This window comes from Strigops habroptila, chromosome 6 (assembly GCF_004027225.2).
Source record: "Strigops habroptila isolate Jane chromosome 6, bStrHab1.2.pri, whole genome shotgun sequence".
Classification (NCBI taxonomy): domain Eukaryota; kingdom Metazoa; phylum Chordata; class Aves; order Psittaciformes; family Psittacidae; genus Strigops; species Strigops habroptila.
The window spans coordinates 28764662-28779152 of record NC_044282.2 but is presented as its reverse complement, the minus strand read 5'-3'; the positions used below and the strand labels follow the sequence as shown (position 1 = coordinate 28779152).

The window sequence follows — 14491 nt, the reverse complement described above, 5'->3', positions numbered from 1 at the left end:
GTCCCCTGCCCGCCCCAATTCAAGCTTTTTTTTTTTTTTTTAATATAACAGTGAAGACATTATACAGAAAATGAATGTTCAGAAGTGTTTTGAAACAAAAGTCTGGTCTCCAAGGTAAATCAGAGCTGTAGCGCAAAATATTTCAGTGTGACTATCACATGGATGTTCTGATAGCTTGCTGTTTTTATTGAATAATGAGTTTAGCTGGATGTCTTCCCAAATGCATACAGATTTGCTTATTCAAATATGTTGTATGCTTATTCAGACATGAGGTAAAACTAACCATGTTATTAAATGAACATTCATATGTATGTGAATATTTGCTATCCAAACGTGCCTTTACCCACAGAAAATAGAAGAATAAAAATAGGCCTTATACCTTCACCTTAGTCATCCCTGGGAGAAAGGTGGATATCGAAGTAGCATTGCCTCAAGTTCACTGCACTGACACTGTGATGAACAGAGGAGAAAAGGCAGCTTCCAAAGTGAAAAACAGCTTTGTGAGAACATTTTGAAAACATTTTCCAGTTCATTCAAGAGTCACTCATACCTTAGATATGAGAGCTGTGGTAACACCAAAAGGAGGGAGTGGACTTAAAGCTCAAATCTTAAACTCTTCCTAAATGTATGTTAATAGTAAGTTTTAAAAGTTATAGAAGAGAACTATCTGTTTTGTTTGAATGAAATACAGTTAATAAATTTCATATTCTGCATTAGCTCTGATATGCAGCCAGTTTGAAATAGTCCCTATATACAGATATCTGTGTTTATTTATAGGCATATGTATCATGTTATTTATGTCCATATGTATGTTTATACAGATATATAGGTATATGTAGCATGTTATCTGTGTGCGTGTATATGTATATACAGATATATATGTATGCAAGATGTATCATAAAGCAGTAACTAGATTGGAAAGAAAAAAGTATATTTAGCATAGAATCATAGAATAGTTAGGGTTGGAAAAGACCTTTAGATCACCTAGTTCCAATCCCCCTGCCATGGCCAGGGACACCTCCCACTAAACCATGTGGCCCAAGGCTCTGTCCAACCTGGCCTTGAACACTGCCAGGGATGGAGCATTCACAACTTCCTTGGGCAACCCATTCCAGTGCCTCACCACCCTCACAGTAAAGAACTTCTTCCTTATATCTAATCTAAACTTCCCCTGTTTAAGTTTGAACCCATTATCCCTTGTCCTACCACTACAGTCCCTAACTAAGAGTCCCTCCCCCGTATCCTTATAGGCCCCCTTCAGATACTGGAAGGCTGCTATGAGGTCTCCATGCAGCTTCTCTTCTCCAAGCTGAACAGCCCCAACTCTCTCAGCCTGTCTTCATACGGGAGGTGCTCCAGCCCTCTTATCTTTCTCATGGTGCTCCTCTGGACTTGCTCCAACAGATCCATGTGTAGTTGTAGCTAGTAATTGCAGATTTCTTCTGCCCATGCTCTGAAGCAGCAGAGTGCTGCATCTGTGGCTAAGATGCCCAGTGGCAGGACTGCCTATTTTTCTTGCACAGTCACCCCCTTTACTCGTAGTTTGTTTAGCAGAGGACTTGCTGTTCCTCAGTTTGCCTGGGCTTTTCGAAGTGCTCACCTTTACTCTTTGGCTACTTGCTCAGGCAGTTATGGCAGTGCCACTGCCAGCTTGGTTGTACGTATGTAGGTGGGAATGACAATGTTTCTTCTCCTGGACAGCTCTTGGGTGGAGGATCTTAGCCACTGCATGGTTCCCACAGGAGACAGAACAGCCTTTCACTTGTCTTGTTCCAATCATTGCTGGTAGCTGGTGTGTGGGACACATGCTGTTACCACCCCTGCAGCTGGTGGCCAGGATCCCCACTTGCTCCTGTAGCTCACACCACAGGCCCAGGGTATCTGCAACCTGCAACCTGTTGCTGGCCCAGTGTCTTGTCTTCTCATGCTGGTCTCACCAGCAGCTGGCATTTAGTCCTTGCAGCACACACCCCTGCACAGGATGGGATTTCAAAAGAAGCTAGTACTGACCACCATGATGAGGCACAGGCCTCAGCCAGACAAACATGCTGACTGGTCCCATTTTATGTGCAACTGGCTCGTTCTACAACCCTTTCTGTTTGTTTCTCACCTTGCTCCTCCCCAACCCCTTTCACCTTCACATGCTTTCGTCTGCTGGTGTAGTTCTACACAACCCCCTCCAACACCCTGGACCCTAAGGTTTGCGTGCTTATCAAGTTGCAAAGTCCTGGTTTGCTCATAGTTACTTGATAGCCCTCCACTCACTGTTCCCAACCAATTTTCTTGGTTTTGTCTCCTCATGTTTGTCTTCAGCTTTGTGTCTCTCAATATTTTGTTTATTTCTTTATTATCACATTTGACAAGGACTTTCATCAGATAATCTTACCAAAAGAAACACTCCCACATTCCCTGTACCCTTATCAATAAATGAGACTGTGCAGGTTTTGTTCTTGTTACTGACTCCCTCATCGTTTGTTGTCTCAGTTTGTGTCCCTATGTATTCTTCCTTATGGCTTTTCCCTCCTGCCATTATCCTCTTTTGCACTGAAAAAATCCTTGTCCAGGCATGTTTAAAGGAGCAGATGTTCTCTCCTTCCACATAAACTTACAGTCATCATCAGAAGTTTTGTGTATGTTGATTTGCCTTGTATAAAATTAGAAAGGAGAAAAGAAATACAAGCCTTTTCTTGGTAAAAGTCCAGAGTTAAATATACAAGTACTCACATATAGAGAGAATTCTGTGGCTGGTTAACTTATGAGATTATAATGATATTGAAAGTGCTGTGGTGATGTCCCCCTAAATGTCAGGGATACTAAGAAAATAGCTGAATTAAAAAGAAAAAGGAGGCTTTGATTTATAAAAAGTAGTTAACAGTCTGTGCAGTGTCAAGAGCACACAATGATTATGAATCAAAGGAGAAGATGAGTCACGTTGACATTATCAGGTTTAGACATCTTGTGGAGAACCTACTCTGATGTTTTTTGACCTTTTCAGTTTCATTTAATTGTACTGTATATGACATTAGTGGTGTAGAAATAAATACGACTTGCATCAGTGGTTGTTATAGAGACAAGACAGGTAAGATGAGAAAACGTGTTTTCTTTCTGCTGTTCAGACTGCTCTTTTAGAAAAAGCAACAGATGGTGCAGCCTCTTAACTTGTGATGGTCCTTTTTCTCTGATAATTACGAGTTTTTATTAATTGCTTTATTTGAAGTATGTATTTGAAGTATTTTATTTAAAATATTTTGTTTATATCTTTACTAATAGATTAATAGGCTGCTTCATATGTTAACATTGTTCTGGTTTGGTTAATTACAATGGAAGAATATGCATAGAATAATTTAATATGCTACTTTTCTTCATTATTAGTGGAGTTTCATAAAGCATTTAAATAAAATCCTGCCAAATCTGGATTAAACCAGTATAGTTTTTTTGAATTTTGCAATTAAAATTAACAGGAATCCTAGGTCAGCTTATCCAATGGACATCTTGCTGCAGAATATTTTAGCTATAATAAGAAATCAGTTAATTTATGTAATTCTATGTTATATTTAATTTCCCTGTGTGGTTAAAACCATGACGCAGAGAAGGAGCTCTTTTTGTATCATGTACACCTTCCAGTTTTTCCCCTGGAGCACCCCATTGTCACTTCAAAACCTTAGTCATGACAGTTGCCTGCGCTCCCACTCAAAGGTCCTGTGGCATCTTTTTATAAGGTTCTTTTTCTCTAGGTTTCAGGTAGATGACCATGAAAAAGACAATTATGCAAAGCCAATTATTATAGTTGTGGGTTTCATTACTTTGAGGATCTCTGCTTTCTTTTGTCTGAGGGTTTTTTGATGTGCAAAAATCCTTAGAAGCCTGGTTTGCTCTACTGTCAACCAGTAATGTGCAGTGAGCAAGGGCTGGATGTACCTTTCCACTCTTTCTTTCCCTGACCTATATTCCTTTAGCCACTTGTTATTCAAATAAATTATTACAGGAAGACACTGATATTTTAATATATTAAAAATCATAGCTTGCAAAGAGATCTGATTTTGACTATGCTTAAAAGCACCTTGAGTTCAATTTTTTTTCTTTTCTTGACATGTGTTGAATTGTTCTGGAGAAAAAAAAAAAGTTCCTATTTTGTTTTTAGGAAGGATGGTTTAGTTAATGTGTATATCCCTTCTGTGCCTGTCCAAATGAAGTGAGATATCTCTAACTGGCAAAAACTTTTTTACTCTGAGGGTGGTCATACACAGGAACAGGTTGCCCGGTTGCGGAGTCTCTAGCTGTGGAAATACTCAAAACCCAACTGGACATGGGCCTGAATGACCATCTCTAGGTGACCTAAGTACGGGGCTTGTGCTAGGTGATCTCCAGATGTTGCTTCTTACCGCAGCCATTCTGCGAAATTTGTAGTACTTACTTATACATCATTACTGGCAAAACCCAAACCAACCAACCAAAACTAAACATCTGTAATTACAATTACAAAAAAAAAAAAAAAAGAACACCAAACAAAAAACCAGCACTTGAGTTATTGAAAAGTTATGTTTATAACTTGTAAGCCAGGAAAAAAACTAGGTCCTTCTACTTGTATTGGAACTTTCATACCAGTGAAGGAAAAATACAAAACACTCAATTTCTCCTGCTGGTATCATTGAGTAGGATCATTTACCATAACCTCGAGAAGCAATTTTGTTCAGCAGGAAATCAATAGCTATTTTATGAACTATGAAATATTCAGACAAATTAAAAACTGTAATCACAAGTTCTTGATGCCACTTTCTGTGTAGGTTCTGAAAACTTTTTCTGTCTATTTAGACATAAAACTGTGGAGCATCATTCTCTGCAGATACCAGGGTGCTGCCACAACTTTTTCTTCTAATCTGAGTATTGAAGTACAATTTCAAGGCTCTCTTGGTGCTTATTAGAATTCATAGCAGTGATTACTTGAGATTTTTTGATCAATCGTAGTATTGTACATCTCCAAATTTGATGCTAATATTTTGACTTGGGGCACACCAAGACTTACTATCATTGTTGTGTATATATATCTACTTTATTGCTGTGATATACAACTTAAATTACAGACTAAAGTGAATGTGTTTTTAACAGTATAATCAAAAATATTTTTAGTTACATGAAAACCTTTCATGTAAAGACTCATACTCGATGTGATTTTGGCCTATTGTTTTAGATAGATTTCAATTAACATTGAAGAGATTTTTTAGTGTATATTTTTAGGGGATAATATTGAGTAGTAAGGGAATCTAATGTTTATTTCTCCCCATGTTTTATTTTACTCAGTGGAACAAGTTCCTGTGGATCCCTACTACATTCCCCTGTCTCAAGCTGAGGTGCTGCAGACAGGCAGTGATGTGACACTGGTTGCTTGGGGCACTCAGGTCAGTAAGGATCTTACTTATTTGTCATCCAGCAAAGCCTAGGCTAAGGGTTAGGTGATGTTTGAATAATGCTGCATTTGGTCTCAGGTGCCAGACAATAAACTGCATGCATCTTCCATCACTGTATGCTTGAATAAGTGATTACCAGTGCTTATATTTATATGAAACCTGCTTTTTACGGTGTAAGATTTTACTTGGTTTTGGTTGAAGCTGACTCTGAAAATGTGAAAGAGGTACCTGTGCATGACGTTAATGATTTATCCATGATTATGAAAGTAAGTGATATGTTTAAAATGGGGCAGAGATATGACTCTGAGGAAGGCAATGGGAAAGTTCAAAGTAGTATGCTGAAAGAAAAGTATAGATTTTTACTGTATGATTTTAAAAAGTGCAGTCTGGGGTTCTCTTTATATAAAGAGTTAAAATCCACTAAATATTTAATTCAAATAGGGATTTATATAGTTTTGATTCTAACAGTTATGTTTGAAAGCAGTTTAAGGACTGGACAACCCTTGTCCCTCCTAACCCCCAAATTAAGATATGCAAATATTGAAAAATCTAATAAGAAAAGAAATGTTCTTTTTCAAGAATTATAGAAAAGAAATTTGAGTCTAGTTTGCATTTAACAATTTTTTATTGCCTTTAACCTATAATTAAGAAATTGCTGTTTTCCTGGCCTAATTGTATCTGAGAAACTTTTAGAAAAGGGAGTGTTAGAACTTTTCATCATCACAAGAGTATTGAATTGATTGCTAGGTTGTGCCTTTTGTTTGTTGTGGGTTCCCCCTCTTCCGCCCTTTGTTTGTTATTTATAATCTTCAGTGCTTTTCTGTGATATTTTCCTTGTCCTCAGACTACTTGATTTCCTTTATAATCTCTTTTGTACCTATGGTTATTGCTACTAGTCTTTGGTATTAAATTATGGACTCTTTCAGTGTCTTGTACTCATTTCTCCAGCAGAAAGCAATTTCTATAGTTCTTTGTCTTCCCTTTTGAAAGTGCAAATTTCTCTCCATATGAGTGAAACCTTGGTGTTCATTATATTCCCAAAAATTGAATTGATAAATAATGGCTTGAAAGCTGGCTATGGAGATTTAATAATAGCCTGAGTTTACCCGGTAGGCAGTAGTGCAGAGAGAACTTGCAGTGACATCCTTCAAAGAGATGGTGCGCTTTGGAGCTTGGAAGATATAGGCCAAGTGTTCACAGAGGCGGTTCTTTTGATGTGAATAGTAATAGGACAGATGTGCAGCCCTAATCCAAATTTGGGAGCTGACCAAACTGTGGGTGTGGCTGTATAATACAGTGTGGGGACAGATGCTTAGTGCATACACAGTAAATCTGGCATATTCTGCATGTGACAGGCTTCTGCAGATCAAATACATTCAGTGAGTTTGTGCTGAGGGTGTTTTCAGTTTGTGTACATAAACTTGGAAAATGATTGCTAAATGTGCAACCAATCCAGAGTTTATTGTCAGTGGGCAGAGTGATTGCAGGTACTCACTGATTACTTCTTGTATGATTTCAGACTTCAGGTAGTTGCTTAGCAGCTGCTGCTCTGGTGGGTTGCCTGGTGCTTGCTTTCCTGGGTGGTACTAATGAGGGACAGTAAAGGCTTTGAGTTCCTCTCCAGTCGTTCTCAGTGTTTTATTGTCATTAACTAATCCTTATCCCTGTGAAGTTGGTAAACATTCTCACTTACACATCCAGAGAAATGACAAAAGTATCTATCTATCTCTTGTGTCATGTTAAAAATTCTCAAACTCTCTTATTACAGCCACAGAAGCATTAGAGGTTTAAACAAAACCGCTACTGCAAGAAATACTGTCATTTTTATTATTACAGTGCTTGCATTGATCTACCTGTAAAAATAGTCCTTTGGTGTTTAGCTATTCATTTTTACATTATGTGGATGCATATTTAAATCCTTAATCATAGAATCATAGAATGGTTTGGGTTGGAAGGGACTTCAAAGATCATCCAGTTACAAGCCTGCTACTGTGGGCAGGGACACCTTCCACTAGACCAGGTTGCTCAAAACCCTGTCCAACCTGGCCTTGAACACTGCCAGGGATGGGGCATCCACAACTTCTCTGGGCAACCTGTGCCAGTGCCTCACCAGTCTCAAAGTAAAGATTTTTTTGCTAATGCCTAGTCTAAATCTATCCTTTTTCAGCTTAAAGCCATTCCCCCATGTCTTAATCATCTTGTTTCAGCTTAGATTTTTGCTCTGTGTAGAAATTAATACTGCTCTCTGACTCTTAGGCAACCGACACTGCCTGACCGTGTCAATACTGTTAAATTCTGTTGCTTTCCAGACCAAGATAACCTCATCCAAATTGCTTATTGGGGATGATCCTTAGCCTCCAACCCCTTACCTATGCGTAGAAGTTGGTCGATGTAGGTCATCTGCCTCAGTCCAAACCTGTATTGTTAAATGTTCTAACAATGAGGAAAATAGCAGAGTTTATTACAGTATCATATGGAGAAATTTTTTTTTACGCCCATATCTCATGAGCAAATACTTTTTGCTGAGGTGTTTGTGGAGGATAATCTGAGTTGTTGTCATAACAGTTGTTATTTTCCATGATGGAGCATTTGCTTGCTAATGTTTGTTTTAGGGAAGCCAATGCTTACAGTATGTTTTGCTTTAAAGTGTATAACATAATGTCAGCATGCAATTTTGAAGGTATGTAGTATTGCTTTCTCTTCTGTTCATATCATAACATATCTTATAAAAAGGATGCTGATAGATGTGGGTTGTTTTACATCTGCTTTGATGCACTTACATATGCTGCTAAGTACATTCTTTGACTGATGGATAGCGAATAGCATGTATTCTAATTCAGTACAAGCCTCTTGCTAGAGGGGAATAAGTTTTTGTTTTAGTAAAATTTTAATTATAATAATTGGATAATATAACATTTGTAATGTTGGTATTAAACTGTATTATTTATTAACTAAAAAACCAGTGAATGGCCATGTTGTCATATTAGTGCCAATATGCTATGATTGTAGGGGTTGTGACTGGATGTTTACAGGTAATTTTTTTACATGGTACTTACTATCTATCCTAACTGTTCATAAGATAGTGCTTTGGAGATGATCACTTGGTAATCTGTCATATTTTCAGTAAATTCTAGTAAGTGTAGTTACTAGGACTATTTTTGAATGTACGTAAATGCTTCTTGCAGGATTCCACGCTACTGCTACATAAAAATACATTGATATATCTGATATAGCTGGGTCTTAGCTTAATTGAAGTCTTAAAAAACCCTTATCCTAAACCCCAGACTGACTAGAAATATATAATAGTGATACTCATCACTGCAAGATACTTTTCTATATAGCAAGTTTTGTCTTCAGTGATTCTTCGTTGAAGTTAGTTCTTGAAGTGCTCCTAAAATACTAGGAGTAAATAAGAATGAACTGAATAATAAATACTTCTTAGATTACTGAATAAAAGCATTTGTGCTAAACATGGAGGTATTATCTGAAGTCATTGCTTGTATTCAGTATGCATAACTGGGAAAATCTTAAATTAAATGTTTACTTGGTGATAATACGTTGCCTTTTCAGGTACATGTGATCAAAGAGGTGGCAGCAATGGCTCAAGAAAAGCTTGGTGTGTCCTGTGAAGTTATTGATCTGAAGACCATCTTACCCTGGGATACAGAGACCATTTGCAAGGTAAGGAAATGATGCATGTTAATTTAAAAACACAACCAACCAAAAATCCCCATGAATAACAACAATGTAAATGTAAATAATTGTTCTTTAAGTTTTTTTAAAGGCCTACATTTTGCTTTCTTGTATATATTGTTCTGTATTTTCTGTTTTGAAGAGTAAGTACACATTACATGGACCAAACATTTGCTTTAGCATTGAAAGAGAATTATGTTTCAAGATTCAAAATAATGTTAGAATACGCGTTCTTTGTATTGAAACAGAGGGTAGGATTTAATCAGACTTGTGCTTGAAAGTTGCTTTTCCATGATTTCTGGCTCTTTCTATAATCTTTGCTGTCTTTGGGTCTGAAAAGATCAAGTGAGATCTTTATCTTTTATTCCCTGATGTTTTACACCAAGACGTTTATCTAGTTTTAGGTCTGCAATAATGTGCTTTAGTTTTGTTTATCCATATTTCACAAAACCAACAACAGCAAAACCAAACTGGAGATCATTAAAGCAAAACCTTGTATCTGGAAAACTTGATTCTCCCCCTTCCTGATTGTTATCTAACTTTTTTCTGTTTTCCTGAATTAGATATTTTTTTTTTTTTTTAATTTTTTTTAGTGCATTTACAGTCCCTATAATCTTCCCTCCCCCCGCTTCATTTTTCACTTACCTATTTGATGAGGTACTTTTAAGATTATAGATATATGAATAAACTTAGATTCTGCAAAATAAATGTTAGTATTGCTGCTTTGTGACCACTCCTACAGCCAGGTCTTTTCCATAGCTACCTCATGAAAATTAGTCTGAAGTCTCTTCCATGAAAATACTTTTTACCAAGCTACTTGAGAACTGCAAGAGAAGAGCTGCTACCTGACTGCCATCCGGCAGCTCAAATGCTGGTGAACGTGCTTTTGGACTGCAGTGCTCCAAAAGGTTCTGCAGGAGTTGTTGTCTTCAATTATTTACAACATTAAGAATTAGAGATTAGAGCATAGCCAAAGTTTTACTCCTTACTTTATGTTAATGGCTGCCTTGATTTAAACTTGGACAAGTTGTGTGGGTTAGCAGAATGCTTGCTGCTTCTGATTGAGCTGCATGTTTCCTTAAACTGGCAAATCCAGAGTCCTACAGGACTGTGGCTAACATCTCGTTGGGTCCTACTTCAGTCTCTGTACACTAGCTCATTTTGTGCTGCTGATCAAATCACTTTGAAACCTGAGAGATGTCTGCAGCTTAGTTAATTCAGGCCTAGTAACTGTAGTGTACTGAGGTAAGATAATGTAGGGATGGGAAGACCGATGGGCTTGAAAAAGATGTGTGGTTCCATCAAATACCTTCTGTGCTTACAGTTTAAGGCAAAATGATATCATATCTACAGCTAAATTGGATTGTACGTATGTTTAAATAGGACAGACTAGACACACCTTACTAACACACTCTCTCTGTGTGGAGTATATTAATTATGTAGACGTGTTTTGTCATTCTCTAGTTGCTCAGTAAGGGGCTTGCTCTTGGTGAGGTAAAGTATAAGCAGATTAATTGCGATAAAGGGGAAGATGAGCCATTGGTCTGCTACTCTATGGTAAGACTTGTACTTCTCCATGGTATGAATTTTACTGTTATATTTGTCTGAGGGGCTGCCAGTGGGACTGGATGGAGCCGATTACGGGAGGAAAGATCCATGCTGGGCGTCCACTATTGGCAATGTCCTATTGTCCGGTTATGGATGTGTAACAAATTGTGTACTTGCGCACATAGCTATGTGTTGCCTCATATAAATCAGATCTTTTCAATTGAAGTGTTTTCAATGTTTGTTTGCAGGGTATTTCATATTACTTGGATGTACTTGCTATCTGTAAAAAATGAAATGTGTTGAGTTGTCATCAATATGAAGAGAATCTTTGGCAGCAATAAATCCTTTATAATCTCTTCTGAAGAAGTAAAGTTATTCCTTTTTTCTTTCTTTTCTTTTTTTTAACAAAATTTTTTCCCACTCTTTAAAGGTTTGAGTTGACATTCTATGAAAACAAAGCATCTCTTTGAAAGAGCTGTTAAGTTTGTTTCATTGCATTGGACCTGCACTGAAACGCTGTCAGGAAAAAACGCAGCTATGCTTGGGAAATGCAGAGCTTTAGTTGTACAATGTTTTGCAAATCTGTACATTAAAAATAGATATTCTGTGAAGACTTTCAGCTTATGTTCCATCCTGAACCTCTTTTAAGGTAACTGTGGCATAAATAGAAAGATGGAACAGATAGACTTGTTGCTTTAAATCTGCTAATGAGCTTACTATTAAGAATTATAAGAGAGTTATTTCAAGAGAAATAAAGTGCACGTTGGCTAGGTAGTTCAGCTGTTCAATAAACGCCAAATAGTGAATGTTTTTAGCATTGCTCTTATGTTAGTATGTATGTCTGCAGGCTGGCCAGTCTGATGGAAAAAATGTTAAATTATCTATTTCTGTAGATCTTGTATGTTTTCGTCAGCTGAAAATAATTAGTATTTTGCATTTGGTACTATGCAACAGTTAACTTTTAAGCTTAATTTGCCTCCTGGACAGCCAACGTAAATGGAAGGATGGAAACTATAGCTATAGCTACTTGCTGTAGCCTCATCCCCAGAGGAACTACTTGGTGCAGCTGTTGCAGATGACAGTGGTTTACAGCGTCAGCTCTGGTGACGGGACTTGTTATTCTCTTTCTGAGATGCCAATGTCAAAGACCAAGAGAGCAGTAGGAAAGTTGGCCATGCCAAAGTCCTCTGCTCTCCATTGGTCTACTTAAGTCCTTTATGGGCCTCTTAAATGATAATGGGATGGCTTTTATTCCTGTCCAGCCAATAAGCAAATCATCAGCTGTTACAGGCTGTCCTTTACCTTAGATGATTACTTATGTCAGCCTCCATAAATCAAAGGCCAAGTTTTTATGTTTTTCTTTGTCTTATATATGTGTTTGAGATATGCCTATCATCTCTTTGTCCTGCTGAATGCAGAGGAAAAGGATGGTGCATGTGATACGCCACAACCTTATTGCTGTTCTGCTGGTGCTGGGATGCATGGTCCTCTGCCGATGGGAGCCTGTGCTGCGATCTTATCAGGGAGCAAGACTTTGGGTTTCGACATAAAGACACACCCCTCAGTTTTGATAATCGTGGTGTAGGCATGAGGAAGGGTGGGCTGAAATGGTTAGGCTTTTGGAGGTGAGCAGTAATGTCAAAATTTTCACTGCAAATCTAACTTCTTAGTCTGCTTTCTGCAGCTGTTTCTATGTAGAAAATTATGTCATCAAAATAGGTATTTCATAAATCTAAGAAGTTATGCTTCACAACTGCCACCAGAGGCCTCTTTTTAGCCAAGTTAAGCAGCTGCTTTGTCTTTGCATTGCTTCTATGAGCATGTTTATTAATGTATAGCTCTGAATGAAACATAAATAAACATAAATAATAACTATAGTGAACATAAAATAGCTGCCTAATTTTAAGGATATTTTCTTTGTGTTTTGAAGATTATGTTTAGTTTTGAAATAGGTTAGCATTTGCCATCTGTGAGAGAAGGAGATGAGGGTGCACCTACTTGTAGCAGACTGCCATGGGCTTTGAATGGATCCCAGCATTAATTGAAACCTCTTTGGCAAAATTCCTGGGATGGGTAAATGTGCAGACAAGGGCTAGATTTTTCTTTTGTCAATTTGCAGATGTTTAAGAATGAATATTGAAGTTTGAGCTAGTTACAGTAGCTCATAGAGGTATTCTAGAGAAAGACTATCTCCTGGGGGTCATTCATCCCAGCTGTTTCAGGAGCCTATTCTGGGGTGAGAGAAATTTGTCTCTGGAAATGTCTTAGTTTAACAGTTTGTTTTTCTTGCCTTTTTTTCTTCAAAAAAAAAAAAGGAAAAAAAGAAAAAATAAAAGTTATGGGAGCCCTAGTTGAGTGTAGTGTAAAGTCAGGTGAGATAAATCACATCCTCATTGAAGATGACACCTACAGCTGACAGAAGGTATATAAGTAGTTGGCCTGCTAAAAAAAATCTGACACCTCTTTGCTAGAATAAAAACAAAGAATCTCTGTGTTGTGTATATTTATACACTTTTACATAAGACTTCATTACTATTTAACTTGGGAAAGCTTCTTGTGGAAAAAGACATCATTCCTTATTAAAGGCAATAGATACAAAAAGTTCTTTGCCCCAGAAAATTGATCTAGTCTGTTTCATGGTTCTCTAGCATTCTTTAAAAAATAGTATTCCTTCTCTGGATCAAGAGAAATCCCTGATTTTACGGGCTGACAGGTTAAAAAGACATACAGGAAATATTTTATGTCACTTAAGTTAGTTTAGACCTGTATTTTATACTTTGTTGCTTTTCACAGAAATTCAGACAGGTAAAAAGGTTGAACTACATAAAGTGTAGTATGGTTGTCTATATTCAATCCAAATTCATCATTTTGAACGTATTTCAAATGCTGAAACTGACTTCTGTGCATACGTTATTTAATAGGCTCAATCATGTGAAAGCTTGATATGTGGTATCTCTTCTGAGATTTATATTTGATTTTTCATGTACTTAGAAAAATAACTTTTGAAGTGATTATTTTGCTGAATTTTGCGAAGTGTTTATACCAGAGAAACGTTTTTAAAAAAACCTGACTTTTTGTTTTCTTTTGCTGATGGCAAGGACTGATTTAGGTTTGAGTAGGGTGCTTGTGTGTCATGATCACTTAAGCTTGGACTGTTTTTCTTAAAATATGCAGAGCATGCTGAAAGTGTCACTAGTTGAATCTGCCAGATTTTGATACCTCTTACGCTATAAAGCCTTTTAATAAAACACAGCATTTTGAAGACAAAGATGGGAACCCAGGACCTTTTCCTTTTGGAGAGTAACCTCTTTACAGGAGTGATCACATTCCCATTTGTTTTCTCTCTTGCTGTGGTCTGGTGCTTGTTCTGTGTGATTTAGTGTAATAACAGCAATAAAATATGAGCAGGCTGATCTCCCATTTTATCCTATAATTTGATAACAAGGTCACACCCTGGGGAGATGGAAGATTGGAGTGGAGAACTCTTGTGCTGACAAGGCATTGAATCCAGGTCTTGCTCCTCTTGAACATGTGCCCTCACCACGGTCTCCAATTGAAGAGTTGAGTACCTGATAAGCTTTTTGTCTGCAGGGCCATGATGCTTTGCTGTCAGTTCAATGTTAGCTGGTTATCAGTGTTCTGAAAGCACACTTCAGTCTCTGAAGGATATAATTTGTTGTGGTTGCTTAGGCAATGGGTCCTAAAGGGCTGTATGTATGAACTGTGTGTTTAGGTTCTTAAGTAAGCCTTTCATCATGCCTTAGTTGAGAAGCACAGATCTACTGCACACTTGATGCAATGAAGAGCGTGCATCTTCATTGGTGCACACCAATCTTCCTGTCTTT

General features: G+C 37.5%; 1 protein-coding gene across 2 annotated transcripts in view; it reads left to right on the top strand.

Moving 5' to 3' along the window:
* The window catches only part of BCKDHB (branched chain keto acid dehydrogenase E1 subunit beta), a 122561-nt gene that overhangs the window by 31501 nt on the left and 76569 nt on the right, over window positions 1–14491 (top strand). For both annotated transcript variants that reach the window (XM_030490524.1, XM_032920026.1), the window contains exons 7-8: window positions 5299–5396; window positions 8976–9086. In XM_030490524.1, coding sequence (XP_030346384.1) covers window positions 5299–5396; window positions 8976–9086 — 209 coding nt within the window. The remainder of the gene's footprint in view (window positions 1–5298; window positions 5397–8975; window positions 9087–14491) is intronic.